General features: G+C 48.6%; 1 protein-coding gene across 2 annotated transcripts in view; it reads right to left on the bottom strand.

Moving 5' to 3' along the window:
• USP7 (ubiquitin specific peptidase 7) overlaps positions 1 to 18,099 on the bottom strand; it is a 56,468-nt gene extending 38,369 nt beyond the window's left edge. Inside the window, exons 1-2 of one of the 2 annotated variants that reach the window (XM_089896183.1) lie at positions 18,015 to 18,099; positions 17,490 to 17,591 (exon numbers count right to left, since the gene is read on the bottom strand). In XM_089896183.1, the coding sequence (XP_089752309.1) occupies positions 17,490 to 17,568 (79 nt within the window). In that variant the 5' untranslated portion in view covers positions 17,569 to 17,591; positions 18,015 to 18,099. Of the gene's footprint in view, positions 1 to 17,489; positions 17,676 to 18,014 lie in introns of those variants that run through there. The other variant, XM_022552192.3, reaches the window with a different exon arrangement.
• Positions 18,100 to 18,342: the final 243 nt, after the last annotated feature.

The raw sequence follows: 18,342 nt of genomic DNA, 5'->3' as shown, positions 1-18,342 counted from the left end.
TGACTGATGACTGAGTGAACACTGGCCGGGCATGGAGAGGGGTGTACACCCTGCACGACTGAGGAGCTTATAATCATGTCTGTGCTGCTTGCTTACACATCTGGTCTTATCTGCTATATTGGGTAGGGCAGTCCACTTGTGGAAAAGAAAAACAAGTCCCAGCAAGCCCAGCAGAGACGGAGCTGCACAGAAGCTACAGGATGAAGGCAGAAAGTATCAGCAACCCACAGAGATCCTACAATCAAGAAGAGACAATGCAACTACAACAAGGAGAAATTCTTAAGAAATACAAATGACAAATCTGCTCAACTTTCCTAATTAACACAACACCACTTTTCATCTACCAGATTAACAGTCTCACATCACAAAATGGGTGGTGTCAAATGGCTAAAGTCTAAATTTATAGTCAAATTATTCTCCCCAAAGGCAGTATTTACTAAAACCAAAGTCAAATATTCTTTCACTCCAAATGCCATTTCTAGATATCCATTCCAAAGAAACTAGCATACATGCCCAAAGATATATACAAGCATATTTCTTACACTGAAGCACCCATTTTTTACAGAGAAAAACTTAAAACGTAAACGCGCATTAATTCTAAAGGCCATATATTGCATGGTGCCATTTATTCATATAAAGTGTCCAGAACAAGCACACCCACAAAGACAAAAGGCAGATCAGTGTTTGCCTAGAGCTGGGAGGGAGAGTGGAAGGGTGAGGCTAAGGAGTGCAGGGGTCTCTTTTTGGAGTGATAAATTGACTGTAGTGATGGGTGAATATATTTATTAAAAGCCATTGAATTGTATGAGTGAATTGCAGGATATATAAAATCTCAATAAAGCTGTATTTTTTTGGGGGGAGGGGGAGACAAGAACTGGACAGAAATGGGCTATTCTGAGTGGGAACAAATAGTTCCACAAATCACAGCTGTCTGAGGGCCCGGCATAGTGAATGATGTGTACATTGAACAACTGAATCAGGTGTAAGTGTTCCATTTCCTACAGTATTTCTCTAAAAGTATTAAACATTTTTGGTGTTTGAAAAACCCATTTATCTACAAAATTTATTTATGTACATAAATTCACTCTACATTCATGTAGTTTTAAAGAAAGTAAAACTATATTAAGGGACAATGTCCACCAAGAGAGGAATCAATTAGCAGGATGTCCTTACAGAATGAAGGAAGCTGTACATGTGGACGGGATGAAAAACAGGACAACAGCCATCGTACATTAAGTACACATGTTCACTGAGGGACGGAGTCTTTCTTGCTTTCTTGCTTCCATGTTGTTTTAATGTCTCAGTGAATATGTACTGCCTTTATAATAAAGGTAAAACCACCCACACACGCGAAGCAAAGCAAAGCACGATGCAGAAAGGCACAACCAAAGTACTGCGTAAGGCCTGACACCACCTCAAGCAGCCCATGAAGTCTGTACCAGTGGGGACTTCCCTGGCAGTCCAGTGGTTGAGACTTCGCCTTCCAATGCAGGGGGTACAGGTTCCATCCCTGGGGAGCTGGGATCCCACATGCCGAGACCAAAACAGAACAGAAGCAATATTTTAACAAATGCAATAAAAACTTAAAAAAAAAAAAAGGTTATATCAGAGAAAGAAAAGGGTACAGCAGCTGCCCATTTGGGGGCAGGAGGGAGTAGGAACAAAAGGATCCCAGAACAAAGGGATTACCTAGATTATTTGTGACCTTGAAGGTCCTTTTACACCCAGGCAAATGGCAGCATCCTCTCTTAAATGCCTGGATTTTCTTTAGAACTACTTAAAAAGACAAGGAAATTTGGGGGCTGAGGATTGGGGTCAGAAGTAGAGGAGAGATTTTAAACATACTGTGACTGTGCTAACTAAAACTTTTAAAAACTAGTCAAGCACAGCCAATTTCAAATGAGTTCCTTTATTTGTATAAAGCCACAAACAGAACAGCCTAGGACAGAGGACTAAGCTGTTTCTGGTTGGTTGTTTTTCCCACATTGGTGTCAGCAGACCACCAACTCAGGCCTTACCCTCCTTTTGAGGGGACCCACCTGGGCTGTCAAGGAACACCTACTTTCAAAACCTTCTAAAAAACTAGTGGCCAAAGAAAGTGTTGAAAAGTTCCTGGGAGGAAGACTAGTTTCCCAGGTAAAGTCGCGGGAGCAGAAGACATATGGTGTTCAAGGGCTGGGAGGCACAGCAACAGTGTCAGCTTTCCTGAAATTAATCGGTATATTTGAACACAATTCCAATCACAATCCAGCAGAGTAAGTGAAACAATTTTGAAAAGAACACAGTTTAAGGAATTACACTACCTGATTTTGAGACTCACTATAAAGCTTCAGTAATCAAGATGGTGCTGTGTTATGTAGACACAGATCAATGGGACAGGAGAGTCCGCAAATAGGCCCATGTAAACATTACTACTTGATTTGTGACAAAGGTGTAAGTAATTCAATGGAAAGGGACAGCAGTCTTTTCAACAAACAGTTGGACATCCATAGGCAAAAAAAAAAACCAAAAAAAACCCTCCAACCTCACACCTTATACAAATACTAACTGATAATAGACCGTAGATGAACACAGATTTAAACTTTAAAACTTTTAGAAGTAATCACGTGAGACATGGCCAAGAATTCTTAAACATAACACCAAAAGCAAGATCCATAGAAAAAAATTTTGATACACTGGACTTCTCTGGAAAGACACTGTTAGGAGAATAAACAGACATGCTACAGGCTGGGAGAAATATCTGCAAATCACCTACTGACAAAGGACTTATATCAAATACATAAAGAGCTCTCCAAACTTGACAGAAAAACAAAACAAAAAAACCCCAAATACTTGAACAGACACTTCATAGAGGGTATAGGGATGGCAAATAAATACATAAAAAGATGTGTGACTGTGAGCTATTAGATAGTTGCAAATTAAAACCACTACCCACCTACCGGGATGACTAAAGTGAAAAATGCTGACACTCGAGTGCTGGCGAGGATGAAGATCAATGGGGGAGTGGGAGAGGGCACCGGCACCTGTGAAGTACGTGGCAGGTTCTTACGAAGCATACCTCATACAACAACTCTACACCATCCTCTAGAGAAATGAAAACTCATGTTCACACAAAAACCTGAACACGGGTATTTATAATGGCTTCATTTGTAACTGCCCAAAACTGGAGACAACCCAGGTGTCCCTCCATGGAACAGAATGGAAGCAGCAATAAAAAGCAACTAATGATTAGGTTACATGCTGTATGATTCCATTTTCTCGACATCTGCAAAATGACAAACCTGTACGGGATGGGGAGCATGGCCATGGTGGAGACACGACCAGCACAGCGTGAAGGGAGGTTCTGGGTCCTGACTGGGGCAGTGGTTACGCAGACCTACACCTGTGCTGAAACTCAGAGCCATTCACCCCAAAGGCAAAAGAAAAACAACGAAAGAAAAACAAAGGAAAAAAACACCTGGAGGGCAGGGAGAATAAGAAATGATTTACTGACTCTTTAAATAAGCACTGCCTCGGGATATGGGTTCAGATCTTTAACCATTTGGGAAAAGAGAACTGAGAGAGCATAAAAGATATACAGGTCTGAGTCTTTTTGCCTCAGGACCTTTGTTCAGGTGGTCTTGTACACAAATGTGTGCATCACAGCTCCTGTTCTTTGAGGAGAGAGGGAGTCAAAAACGTCAAAAAGCCAGGAAAATGGGAGGTCAGACACACCCTTTGCTCCAGTAAACTCACATACATAAATAAGGTGTGCTACTTCATAAGCTACGTTTAAATTCAGACCAATTGAGCTTCCCTGGTGGCACAGTGGTTGAGCATCCGCCTGCCGACGCAGGGGACGCGGGTTCGTGCCCCGGTCAGGGAAGATCCCACATGCCGTGGAGCAGCTGGGCCCGTGAGCCATGGCCACTGAGCCTGCGCGTCCAGAGCCTGCGCTCCGCAGCGGGAGAGGCCCGTGTACCGCAAAAAAAAAAAAAAAAAAAAAAAAAATTCAGACGGATTCCCAAAGAGTTCCAACTGTTCCACGCAAGCTACTGGAAAATGGAGAAAATGGGGGGAAAGACAAACAATAAACAAGTGGAATGCTGGCCATGATGGAGGAATAGAAAGCAAAATAATCAAAATCACAATTACCTCTGGTTTAAGCACGCTCTCCTTGAATTCTCACAAAACATCTGTTACTCATCTTAACAGGACCATCTTACATGTACACCTTGAAGTGTGAGGGGGACCAGAGGACGATTTCCCATTGCAGGGGACCACCCAACACTGCCTGCTGCCCGTCCCCATGGCGTCAGCTGCTGCGGACAACTAGGCTGCCACTAGCTAATTATCATCCAACCATCTTCGTCCTCTGCCAGATAGTAGTGAGACTCTTAAATACAGGACAAAAGTCACTGCGCTCTTTGTGCCAGTGAGCTTTCTGGAGTTATAACTACAACCCTGTACCGAGTTAGGTAGGCTGTTACACACATGAATGTGGTATTTTAAGGACTTCTTAATGTAACTGTATAATGAAATATGCCAACATTTAAAAGATCTGTATAACTCTGTGAATCAGTATTTTCCAAATGACCAATGAATGGTATTAGAAATGCTCCATTCAAAGTACAAGACAACCCAATAAATTTTAATGTAACAGAGCACGGTAAGTTAATCATAGGGTTTCAAACTGCATGCTGTAATCAACCTTAAGAAGCTACCAAATTTTAATGTAGTATGAAAGAATTGCCACAGTTACCTGAAAAGGCTATACCTCTGTAAGACTGGGTTTGCTTTATATTTCCAGTAAAATTTACATTGCAACTGACAGCACCAGATATGAGAATCCAGCTGTCTTCTATCAAGCCAGATAATAAAGAAATGTGCAAAATGTATGAACAATGCCATTCCTCATTAAATTTTTGTTTTAGAAAATATTTCCTATAAAAAGCATGCTAAATGTGGGAATTCCCTGGCGGTCCAGTGGTTAGGACTCAGTGTTTTCACTGCTGGGGACACGGGTTCAATCTCTGGTTGGGAAACTAATATCCTGCAAGCTGCACAGCGTGGCCCAAAAAAAACCCCAAAACAAGCAGTATGTTAAATGTGTTACTATGTACTGGTTTATTATTTTTAAATGAGTAACTAAGACTGTTTTAATTTCTAATTTGGCAAATAATGATAGCTATAACCCACCTACCCAGAAGCTCTTTGGGGTTCTCACCAATTTTAAAACTGTCCCAGGATCCTGACAACAAGAAGTGTAATAGGGACTTCCCTGGTGGTGCAGTGGTTAAGAATCCTCTTGCCAATGCAGGGGACATGGGCTCGATCCCTGGTCCAGGAAGATTCCACATGCCGTGGGGCAACTAAGCCCACGTGCCATAACTACTGAGCCCACGTGCCTCAAGGAAAGATCCTGTGTGCCGCAACTAAGACCTGAAGCAGCCAAAAATAAAATTTTTCTAGAAAAAATAAATAATAAATACAAATAAAATTCATGGTGACTACTAACATTTTCCCACAAAGACTTATAGAAGGGCAGGTGCAAATCTAACCCTTTATAATGGTTACCAAAGTAGGTAAAATTAAGGTTATTTGGCATTGAACATGGTGGCATGTTCCAGTCCTATTGAAACTAAAATATAAAAATGCAATGCGTTCAATTATCTGGTAGAAACTGCTATTCAAGGTGTAGAGAATAGAATGCTCCCTGGCCTCAAAGTCTAAAGGGGAGAAGAGCAAAGAAACACAGTTCATTACAATCCATGCACATGGGCAGGAATCAGAGAGGGGCCTCTATTTTCATCTACCCAAAGGCCTTACCTCTGCCATTTTCACCTCAAATCCCCCAGAACTCAAATCCTAACCACCTGCTCCGGCCACTGCCAGTACTACTCAGGAGCCTTCCTGCTCCCCTGCCCCCAGACATAATCGCTCTCCCCCACTTCCAGAGCCCTCTCTCTGCACCTCTCGTGGCATTCATCGCTTTCTATCCTGCATTAATTACATGTTCACGTGACCCATCTATATCCTGCTGACTCTCCCTCTGCAAAGACACCTATCACCTCTTCATCTCTGTAAACCACCCCCCAGCCCAGGGCCTGAAGCAGCGATCTGAGGCGAAGGGCCAAGTATGCGCTGTGCTGAGCCAGTTTGCGGAACCTTCTTCCCAGGTTTTTACAGAAGAAAATGCCTGGTTTTCTGTTATTCTGAACAATCCTCTCCAAGGCTGTCCTCTAGAAAGGCAAAGCTAAACCCAGTTCACAGGCTGGGTCTGGAGCAGCAACTGGCCGCTAGAACTTTCTGTGATGATGGAGAAGGTCTACAGCTGCGCCGCCCAATACGGAAGCCACGAGCCACAGGTGGCTATGGAGCCCCTGAAATAGCGCTAGTGAGACGTAGGACCTGAGGGTTTACTTAATTTTACTTAAATCACTTCAAGCCCCCAGAGACATGGTTTCTTGGCCCGTGGAGCAGGGGGTAGAATAGTCGCTTTCTGCTCTAAAACAAAATTATGTGACCAAGAGCTCTCTGATAACATACCCAAAATGAAACCAGTATTTTAAGAACAAAAGGCCTTAAAAAGTATAGGACTTTTAACTTCATCAAAATAGAAATTTCAAATAATAGCCTCTGATTCCCAAGGAAATACTGGCTATAACAGAAAACTTCCAGATTTGTAGTACTAATTTTCCCTCTTCCCCGTAGCCCTCAAGGTAATTAATGACCAACTTGAGAATAATTCTGAAGACTTTTGACAGCTCCCAGGGACCATGCCTGTAACATCACAATCCCCACGACCTGGGCATCCTGCAGGAGCCCACAGCCATCACAGCCACCACCAGGACCGCCTGTCCTTACCGTGTGCATGGCAGTGTGTGAATCTGTGTGGCTGGCCGCCGCACATCTTGAAGCTGAACTAGTCACTTCTATGGATCATTTGCATTCTGGGTTGTCCCCCCTACTAGGATGCCCAAGAGTTACCTCGCTTATTTGCATCTTCTCCAGACACCCCAAATCCACTGGCTTGAAGGTCTCAATTTCGCCAACCCAGCGATGAATGCATTAGCAGTTTGTTAAAGTTGTATGTATGAATCTATCTCATGTTTTAAAACTCACTGTCAGGGAAAGAGGCCCAGAAGGAAGATATTCTGTGTGTGCCACAAAAACACCACCACACAACTAGCTGGAAGTCAGTGAAGCGAGGAGACTGGCTGGCCTCTTAGGACCTCATTTCTTTCAACCCCTGCCCAGCTGAGCAATGCCGGGCTCTGGCACCTCCGACCCTGTTTTCCTTCCACCTTGTGGAAGCTGCTGTCTTAAGAAAGAACAGATGATTTAGGCGACAGGGAGGAGAGGAATGCAGCTGGTCAGGACTTCAAGACACAGCAGGGGTACAGTCAGGTTGGTGCCATCTGTGTGGCCTGGAGGAGCCTCAGTTTGCTCATGTGCAGATGCAGGGTCATGAGGGTGAGGTGACAGGAGGACCTGAGTGGACAAGGTGCCTTGAGGTCTGACCCTGTAGCTCCACAGAACTTGGCCCTCTGAAATGCAGTATGCTTTCGCCCTGAGCCCTGGCAGACAAGGCTCAAGCCTTCTCAAGTTTAAATCTCTCCATATGCCCAGAGCCCTGAATGGTTTGCTTTAGGGATGATTCATTTCAGCTTAGGATCACATTACTGAATACCTGATTCTCAAAGAAGGGAGGCATCTACCTTTAAAAACACATCTATTTTGCTTCTGCCACCATATTCCACTTGCTGAAGTATAAGGTGGCCCCGGCTGATTTCGGCAGTGAGCTACTTTCTATATTCAAAGCATGTGGTGAGCCACACAAAAATCTTCAGACTGAGGAGCCCAACTGCAGCTTTGCCACTTGGGGTGGTGAGATAAGAAACGCGGGAGAAGGCAGCAGTTTAAATTAAAAAGCAGTAACAACGTCTTCATGACAAATAGTGTCCACTGACTATGATGAGATGCAAATTTCTGTGAAGCCACATGGCTTGGGTTCAAATCCCACCGCTGCCACCAACCCTGGGTAGGTTATTTAACTTGCTCAGTGCCTTGTTTCGCTCAGCTATAAAATGGGGATGATGCTGCATCTACTTCAGAGTTGTGGTAAGGAGCCAATGAGTTGATACAGACACAGCCCTCACGTCCAGGGGCCTGGCCCAGGGAGGGGTAGCTGCCAAGCTCTCCCAGCCTCTACGCAGCTCTCTAAGGTTCAAGGCCAGTTTACTGGACACCCACCTACTGCTTCTTACCCACCTTCTTGGATCATTATTAGTTTTGTTGGCTGCTGAACAAATTACCACAAACTTACTGGCTTAAACACCACACACTTATTCTTTTATAGTTTTGGAGGTCACAAGTCCAAAATGGGCCTCACTGGGCTAAAATCAATGTGTCAGCAGGGCTGGCTCCTTTTGGAGGTTCGAGGGGAGAATCTGCTTCCTGGCCTTTTCCAGCTTCATCTTCAATGCCAGCAATGGCCTTCTCACATCACGCCACTCCAACCTCCCTCTTTCACGGGTTAAGGACCCTGTGATTACACTGGGTCCACCTGAGTAACACTGCATAATCTCCCCGTCTAGGGATCCTGAACTTAATCGCACCTGCCAAGTCCCCTGCCAGGTAAGTAACATAGTCACAGCTTCCAAGGGATTAGGACAGACATCTCTGTGGACCATTACCCTGGGGACCACAGATCCTCTCCCTCTAGATCCCAAGCCCATGATGCTGTTCTACACCTCCTGCCTCTGAGCATACCACCCCTCCCTCTTTTCAAACTTAGCTGTGTCCCTTCCTCTGTGAAGCCTCCGATGACCCACCCCTTCCCCACCGTAGGTCAGTACCCCCCCCCCATCACGGCCCTCCCTGGCACATGTTTACCAAGAGCCTTCACTCAAGTGCTGGGGGCAGCCAGCCCTGTACCTGCCTGTCGGGAGGGTTTGCATAAATGTCTATCTCGTGAGCAGAAGCCCTGCACCAGGCTCTGCGAGTGCACAGCAAGTACAGCTCTGCTGCCACAAGGGTACAGTGGAGTCAGAAGCAAGCCATGAGGCCTGGTGCTCGGGGACATCCAGATGAGAAAGCAGGGGGCGGGGGTGGCAAAGCCCAAGGTGCCTGCACACAGCCTGCGAGCAGGTGCCCTCTTCGGACCTGACCGAAACAGAGCAAGCGGGGAGACTTTGCAGCAACCTGACTTCCTGCAACACCCTAGCCTGGGCCAGTGGGTGCGCTGTCAAACTGGAGTGTGGTGTCACGTGTCCCGGGACCCCATTACAGTTTGTAAGAGTTTAGGGTTAGCTGGTTAACTGCAACCCAAGTCAATAGGACCCAGAACCCATTTCTTTCAACGAAACATAAATTTAGATGTTAGTTTATAGGATAGAGTTGGAGCTGTTTATGGATACATTTTGGAAAACTGCTGGAAGATGGCTCCCAATCTCAGGGGTATACCTCCGCAGCACTGGACTCACTTGCATATTAGTAAAACGAACATCGAAATGACTTGGATCAACATTCTCTATGAGGAGCAGGGATGCCATCCATCCAAGCAGGAAGCGAGATGCTTTGTTACTTTAAAAAGTAGTGTGCAAATAAGGTTTAATACGGGGAATTGCTATTTCACACAAAACTGTTCAGTTACCATGGTGGAATGACAAAGTTACAAGTGCAATAGCACGTTCCCTTATATTAATGGTCTATACATGCTTGCAATGAACACATAGTTTCTGCAAATCCTCCCTGCGTGTTTGTTCTAAGCCATAACTGTTGAAATGTGACTTTAATAACAACCTGGGGCTTCCACTGTGTATGTGTATTTTATTTCATTTCTTAAACAATTTGTTTACACTGCATGTCTACAAAATACAGAAAGAAATTGTCCACAACAGACTGGAAATTAAAAAAAAACAACAAAAAACTGGTTCTTCACCACAAATAACCAGAGAAAGCCTGCTCTGTAGCGTTTGCCCAGGAACTATTTATTCACTCATTTTAATTTAGCTTTTCCAGGACACACTGTATCTTTCCAACATCCAATGTGACACTAATGCTACCAGAAACACCCTCTAGCTAAGGATCCAACCAGACTGTTTCGGTGAACTCTGGCCACTAACACTGTCTGCCCTGTCGGACATGTGCTGTACCTGCTTGTCCGATGTGGTGGCCACTGGCCACGGGTTGCGACTGAATACTTGAAACGTGGCTAGTCAGTTAAGGAATGTGATTGCCACCATGTGGCTGGTGGCTGCCTTACTGCACACTGCAGGGTAAACCCTTAGCATCCTCCTACCCCACATGTCTTCTCCTCTGCCCCCATAAGAATACGAGCTGGCATTCTCAAGCAATCCAGGTCTCAGTAGGAAAAGAGACTCAGTTTGTCCTCATGGGTAGCAGCAGGAGACCTGGAGTGCTTTAGAGAACGGAGGAGTCCTCTGGCTAGCACAGGCAGGATATCACACAGATCAGAAGCCGCCGCCTGGCCACCACTGGGAGCTGGGTTAGGGTTCGAGCTCAGCAACCTCACTCCACCAGCTACTTCTTTGGACTTTCTGCAGGTCAGGCATTCCAGCCCCTATCTGTTCTCCCTCTTGTCCTTACAAGCTAAAGACAGAAGAGGAAAAGGCTGAGACTCTTGGGGGAGTATTCTTCCGTGCCCATCTATGATGGTTATAAAACAGCAATAGGGATTGAGGAATGTTTTTAACCAATTCACACACGCTTTGTTTGACTGAATAATTTCTCCTCCTAGCTGACATAAACTACCAACTCTAAGAATCAAGCACTTCAAGATTACCTACCCATCAATTAAAAAAAAAAAATTACCTGCCCTACATTATTTACGAGGAGGAGCTGGACTCTCTAACCATGCAAACAGGCTAAGGAGCATTACATGTCCTTACTTGAAAACAGCAATTGCACAGGGTCAATTAAGGGCCTTGAAATGTAATTTATTCCCCAAAATCATATTGACAAAATGCACTTGCAACTCCAGGTGAGTAAGGTTAGTTTTCTCAGCCTATACCCTAGAGAAAAGCCCCCTCAACTCTTTCTGAAAGTACCATGGGGGGGGGGAGGGAGCCAAGAAGTCAGATCACTACCCAGACACTGGTGGCCACACCCTGGGTGTGATCACACTCTGCATTACAGGTCACCCCAACAATCTCATACAGCCCCTTTCCAAAGCAGAGGCCAGCTCAACAACTTATTGCAAGAGCTAGACCTTCCTCTGGTCAATATTCTGGGGGCTGGTACCTCATACAGGACACTGCCCTCCCAGTATCAGGATGTCAGGGAAACCAATCAGTCACTAGCATGGAATCAGAACCCGGGGAGGGCTTGGGTTTCGAATATTCTATGCCAGGCAGGAAAATCACGTGGAACTGTTGTGGTCACAGAAGGGAACCTCCTGCTCTTTATCCTGCAGATTCTCAAATGACCTAAAAAGAAGGGAGGACCACCACCTTGAGACTGTGATACAGTACTCACATTTGTTAAGATAAACCCCAGGTCGAGCAGATGACTTGGGCTCCTTGGAAGGACACCTGGGCATCTCTGAGAATATTAACAGCTGTGCCCACACAACAGTGGTCCCAGCCGAGCTGGTGACAACGCAGCACGTGCTCAGCCCAGCGAGGGCCCAGCCGCACAGTCAATGAGCCCTCCAGTCTCGTCACCCCCTGGAGCGCTCTGCTCTGCCCAACACCAAAGACAGTGACACTACTCCCCAAGGCGTGCCCCACCGAGGCCCCTCCGCCTCCCTACTCCCTGGTTCTTGCTAGCTCACACTAGTGTCATCATTAAGTTCTGGAAGCATTCACTCTAGTCCAGGTTGGTGTATTTCCCTACACAACAAACTTTCTAACTACCTCCATGTCCAACTTCCAAGTTTAAATCACCAATGCTCAGAAGTAGGCCTGCTTCTCTTCAAGAGAATTTCAACACATCTGACTTCTCATTGGCCGAGCCATGTGTTAAGTTACTACCAAAATGGCATAACTTGACTTTCTTGCCTACGCAAGACACTTAAAAATCCTGCTTCCTCCAACTTGCCTCTAAGTCCAAATTAGTTCAGAACAAGAAGTTTCTGAAGCAGGTGACATTTGAACATTTAACCGTCACAGTACATGTCAAGAAATACCTTGTTACAACTCGGTCCCCAGAGTAAAATTCCTTTGCCTTGGAAATCAAGCAGAAGTACCCAGGCTACATACTACCCATGCAAAAAAACCAGAAACAGTAACAAATTTTAAAATACTCAATAGAAAACTTCAATAAGGTCCATCAATACCCTTGTCTGGAAAGGGAGCTTTTCCTTGCAAAAGGATCAAAAATGCCACTTCAAGCAACTTACGTTAAAGGCAATAAAACTGAATTAGCAGCTATCAAAGCAATATTGGTTTATGGCTTTGGCATTCTCTTTCACACACCACCCTGCCAGCCAGCCATCTCCTGCACTACTGTTTTGCCTTAAAATTGCTGTTTCCTGAATGAGGGTCTCCCACAAACACATTTAACAAAAAAGGAACATAAGATGGGTATCTTCAGATGGACCAACAGTCCAGCGGTGAGGAAGATGAGTGCACAAGAGCAACCCCACAAGCAGCTCACGGGGCAAGACATGGCTCTTATGCAAGGCAAGTGGCTGAGACCACCAGAAAAGTTTAGGGAAAAGGGGCATCTGAATCACTTTCCTGGGGTCTCTTGTCCTGTCTGCATTCAAGGAAAAGCAGACACTACCTGTGCAAGTACAGGGCCCAAAAGCCAGAGTTGCACCCCATGCAGTGCAAGTGTGTGTGCACTCAGAGCCTGAAGCACAAAGCAGGCTGACTGAGGATCCTGATGGCAGAGGCCGGGCTGTGCGACTACCCATCTACCTGCATGAGGAAGGCAGCACACCTGAGTCCTTCTAATAAGCAGGGCAGTGAAAAGACAGCTGTGTGGGGTCCAGGAAGAGTGGAAGCAGAGATCAGCAAGAAGGCTACCGCAAAGTTCCAGCATGAGGCAACAGGGGCCGCCTGGTTTAGGGTGGTGGATGGAAAACCGAAAGGGCTTTTGGTAACAGGATGTGGGATTTAGAGACAAGAATTCAGGGCCGACTCCCAAAGTCTGGAGGTTCGTGTAACCTGGCTTCCCTGCTACAACCTGATTGGCAACCTCATCAAATTCATTACTAGATGCTCTAACACTAGTGCAAGAGCAAGAATACCCTCATCACGAAGGCCACTGAGCTAACCAGGCTTCGGCAGCAGTGTAACAACGCACCAAATCCACTATCCACTCCTCTATCATCCACTACATTTTGCTTACAATATTATACCATTAACCTTATATAGCTATTTAGGCACATAAGCCTAGGATTTCATAAACAATGCTGCTTAGATTGAGGCTGGTCAGTTTTCTTCCCAATCCAAGTCAGGATATAATTACCGTAGAACCAGGAAAGTCAACTTGCCCCACCTGTGTGCGCCATGCTTGATTAACCTGTGTCCATCCCTGCCTCAGGTGCAACCCTTTTACCATCACAACACCATGAGTGAACACTGATGCCCCATCTCTGTGCCCAGCACTTCACACATGCTTTGTGTTTCCACCCTCACAACAACCTTGCAGGATACGACAGGCCTCCTTTTGAAGGATGCAGAAACTGAGGCACTGAGAGCTTAAGCAATGTGTATGAGGCCACACAACAATTAAACGGCGAAGTCCACGTTCAGACTCAGGCCTGGCGCTAAGCCTGTATTCTCTCACCACACTGCCCCACCGTGAGTTAACTCAGTGGCTTCTTTCCTCCTTTCCACAAAACTGATCCCCTCCACCCCACCCCCCAAAAAACAAGATGAAGGTATACACTTTTTTCCAATATGTGCTGTTAACAATCTTTTGTTTACAGATAATTAAAATCAGCAGCCTGGAAGAATCAGGAGGGCGGATGCCTTTTGGAAAGTAACTTCCAGTCCCATCAAAACCTGACAGGCTCACATCAGTCAGATGTTTCTAGGTTTGGCCTAATTTCTTCTATGTGTCTCTATCTTTTCTGGGTTCTCCAAGTTGATAATCACTTTGTAGAGTTCTTTTACCAACCAAAGCTAATGTGAGAGGAAAATCAATATTCTCATATTATTTAATTTTTGTCTTGTTACAGCGCTATTTGAAAAGCAAACATGTTTTAGATATAATAAAATGCCCAAGTGTAGTTTATTTGGGCACACGTGTACAAGAGAACTCACTTTCCACTCCCAAACCTGCTTTAGCAGAAAAGTAACTTGAAACTCCATCTACCCACACAAGTTGGAAAGAAAAAGAAATCCACCACTGCTGCCCCCCAAACAAAAACCACAGAAGTCAGTGATCAATTCTTTTCAGAAACTGCAGACAACTCATTGATTTGCTCCCAGCTTGGTGTCCTGATAGCAGTGGTCTGAGGGCTGTACAAAAGTCAACCAAAACTGTCTGTGCCCATTAGTCTCAAAGATTACACTCTGAAACAGAGACTGCTCACACGGGCAGCAGAACCACACCAAGGAACAAACATCAAGGTATTGACATTTGTGCCAGCCCGCCTATGCAGAAGCCAGGCCTTGGGAAAACTACCTGTTGATTTGGAGGGGGCGTAACAAACCAGATTATCACCTCTCAAGTACCCGAGAGGGCAGAGGCCACTGCAGGTCCCTCCTGCAGCCCCTCGGCCTGCGCTGCCTCTGAGTTAGAGAGTGAATAAACTGTGGAGCACATTCATTCCTGGCCAGGCCGACAAAGGCCACCACCTCCATGGTGCTTTTTGCCTCCCAACCTGAAAACCTGCACGGGCCTCACAGGAAGGAAGCATGTGGTCTCAACCCCACTGAACTGCCACCATACCCCACGCCCCCCCCATCTTTTCCCTCTCTGCCCTTCACCCTTCATAACTTTCCTAACGGCTCAAAACAAGACATTTTTAAAATAACTAATCCTGAGCACTGTTATTCTCCAACAGATGTGCAAGGGCTGTGCAGGGATCAGTCAAAAGCAAATGTGACCCCTATAAAGCAGAGCAGGAGAGCAAACTAACACCGGACCCGTCGGTAGGAAAAAACCGCCAACCAAACCAGTCTCCCCGGCTCCTTCGAAACTGCCCTGCCCAGGAGGGGCGGGCAAACGCTCCGCATCCACAAAGCTTCCCTTCCTCAAGCTGATCAGAGGGAGCCCTGACAGCTTCCAGCTGCTGAGTCCGCAGGAACCAAGGCAAACACCAAGCAGGCGAGAGTCACTCACAGAGCCTGGCAGACGAGGCCAAGCAGAGCTGACGGTCACTAAATCCCACCCTTCTCGCTTTTTAATAGGAAGGATTTTCACACTTCCTGGTCCTAAACTACAATGTATAAACCTAACGCCACATTTTCGGAGTGGGAAGGCTAAGAAAGGCTGAAAGAGACTGCCTAAGACATGGGCAGCTCTTTAAACTGCACACCTGCGGCTGCTCACAGGGTGCTGACGACCGTAAGCCCTACAAAGACAAGGTACCCTCTGGATAATGAATCTGAGGCCCACTCAAAAGAAGACTGAAGTTTACGGAATCAGCAATAATAAACTACAAGCTTTACCATTCAGTTTGAGACGCCAGTAAATTTGCAGATTACTGATTTTACGGGCGACTTTTCCAACGAAAACTTGGATATGAGGACAAAACTCCATGAGAAAAAAAAAGTAGTCTTGAAAGCACGCATGACTTCTGAAAACTCTTCCTCCACTCAACACTCTCTAGTCTTATAGAAAAGCCCTTGAAACTTGTGGACACGACTACTTCCCCTGACACCCAGTTCTGTACCAGAAATACACTATGCACTGGGGTCCATGCTGATCAGCTCTCACCTGTGTTCAAAACGCTTAAAAAGTGCTAAGACAACATAAGTGGGACACGGATATGCCAGCACTAGTGGATTTTTGTCTCGACTGGGGGATAACTTGAAAAGGAAACTGAAAAGCAATCCCTTTTTATGAGGCATTAAAAGGAATATACATAATTCTCTCAGCAATGTATTCCTTCAGCTAATTGTTTAATGACACGTGACAAAAACTCTACGAAGTTATTGCCTTTCTGGGGCCAAGTGAGACGGACAGCCTGGTCCTTGGCACGGACTGGGTTCTCCTGACCCCATTACTGGCCACTGAAGTACCAGCGGGAAGTGCCTTCCATAGGCATCTCCACCACTTCGCCTTTTGCCACCTTGCAGGCCATTTTTTTCAGAGCACATCCAACTGTTGGCAGTACGTTACTCACAGGGGAGTACCAGTCATGGTAAGAGTTCCCACCAACCAGGATGTAGCACCCCACACGTGCAGCCACCCCACAGGACAAATGCTGCTTCACCTGAGCTTCCTTAGCACACCCATTCATTTCCACACCCCAAGATCTCTGGCTAAAAGCAAAACAGGAACAGAACATTCAATGTCCCGTTCATTCAGGGGCACTCTTTTGACTCCTGCCTGTCCGTCCCCCTCGAAATAGGTAAGGACTCTCTTTTAAGACTCCTTAGACTTTGCCCTTTTAAGTACTTGGGGCCACGAGAAATAAAAGATGCCTTCCAACTACCAAGTCCTCTTAAGGTATGTAAGCCCAAGACCCTTCCGCGCTCAGTGCCTCTGCATCAAACCTCTATTACCATGGCCTTGTATCTCAAAGCAGAATACCCTGGCAAACTGCTGGCACATAGGCAGAAAATTAAGTTACCTCTGGAGTCAGGGTGGATTTAGAGATAGGTAGTCGTGGGGCGGGGGGGGGGGGGGGGAGGGCGGCGGCTTTCACGTAGTTTCAAACACACCTGACCGGAGGCTGACTGCACCGCACACAGCCAAACTCCCCGAAATACAGCTAACTCAGAAACGAAGAGCGCCTGACTCCGAACTCTGGGCCCGTCCAAAGGCTGAGAATATCTGCGCCCCTTGCAGGTGTTTCCAAATGAAGCCCAACGCCAGCAAGTGCTGTTATGGAACGATCTCGGGGTCCGCTTCGAAGCCCCGGTGGGCTCTGCCGGGGAGCGCGCGGGAGCAGGTGCGGGCGAGCCCCGAGTCCAAGGAGGTCTCCGGTTCCCCGACTTTACCGGCCAGAACCAGGACCCCGCGACGCCCGAACGGGGAGACGGTCCCCGGAGCCCGGCTCCCCAACCCGGGCGCGCAGCGGCCGCCAGCAGTCCGCAAACGCCCGCATCCCTCCCGCCGGAGCGCTCTAATTTACAACTCCGGGCTCCGGGCGCTTTGTGCCGACGAGGCCGCCCGGGTCCCGCGGGCCGGACAATGCGCCGGGCGGGGGGCCACCGGCCGCCCCCAGCCCGCGGGCCCGGCATGACTGTGCAGCCTCGCCCGGCCCGGGCCGGCCGAGTCGGGCCGGCCAGGCCGAGGCCCGCGGCCGCCCGGGGCCTGGTTAAAGATGGCGAGCCCCTCGCGTGGCTCCCGCGGCTCCCCCCGGCCACAATGGAAGGCGCCCCCCGGCCCCGCCGCGGCCGGCCCCCGGGCCTCACCTTCCATCTCCATGTCCTCGGGCTCGCTCAGCTGCTGCTCGCCCGCTTTCTGCTGCTGCTGCTGCTGCTGGTGGTTCATGTCGGCCGCGGCCTGGGCCTCGCCTGCGGCCGGGGGCCGGGGCTGCGGGCCCGGCGGGCGGGCGGCGGCGGCGAGCCGGGGCGGCGGCGGCGGCGGCGGCGGCGGGGCGGCCTCCTCCTCCTCCCGCGCGTCGTCGGCGGCGGCGGCCCCGGGGCGGCCCGCGGCGGGCGGCGGCGGCAGGGAGACGCGCACGTACTTGCTCGCGATTCGCCCAATCTCGGCGCCGAGGCGGGCGGGCGGCCGGCGGGCCGGGCCGGGCGGCCTCGTCGCTCGCTGCGGCCGCCGCCGCCGCCGCCGCCGCCGCGGGGCCCGCCTCCCGCCGCCGGGGCCGGGGCTGCGGGGCCGCGGGCCGGCCGGGGGCGGAGGGCGGCCGGGCGGGGGCCGCGGAGTCAGCCCCGCCTCGGGCCGGGCGCGGCGGGCTGGAGGCCTGGCCGGCCGCGGCGGGCCTGCGGGACCTGGGGCCGACGGGAGCGGCGGCGGCGCGGGCGGGCGACGGGCCGGCCGCGCTCCAGGCGCTGCGGCCTCCGCCTCCTCGGCGTCGTCGTTGGGGCTCCGGCAGCGGACGCGGCGCCCGCCGGCTCGGCTCGGCTCGCTCTCAAAATGGCGGCGGCGTGAAGTGTCACATCCGCATGGGGGGCCCGAGAGCGAGCGAGCAAGCGAGGAGAGCGGGCGGGCGGCGCAGGGAGCGGGCGGGCAGGCGCCGAGCCGGAGGGAGGAGCGGGAGCGGGAAGGCGGTGCGGAGAGGCGGAGCAGGGAGCGCCCCGCCCACCGCCG

This window comes from Delphinapterus leucas, chromosome 15 (genome assembly GCF_059928025.1).
Source record: "Delphinapterus leucas isolate spDelLeu-1000000601 "Yukka" chromosome 15, BTC_Dleu_Yukka2, whole genome shotgun sequence".
Taxonomy (NCBI): Eukaryota; Metazoa; Chordata; class Mammalia; order Artiodactyla; family Monodontidae; genus Delphinapterus; species Delphinapterus leucas.
Note: the sequence above shows the minus strand (reverse complement) of the source record. Positions and strands in the feature narration are given on the sequence as shown.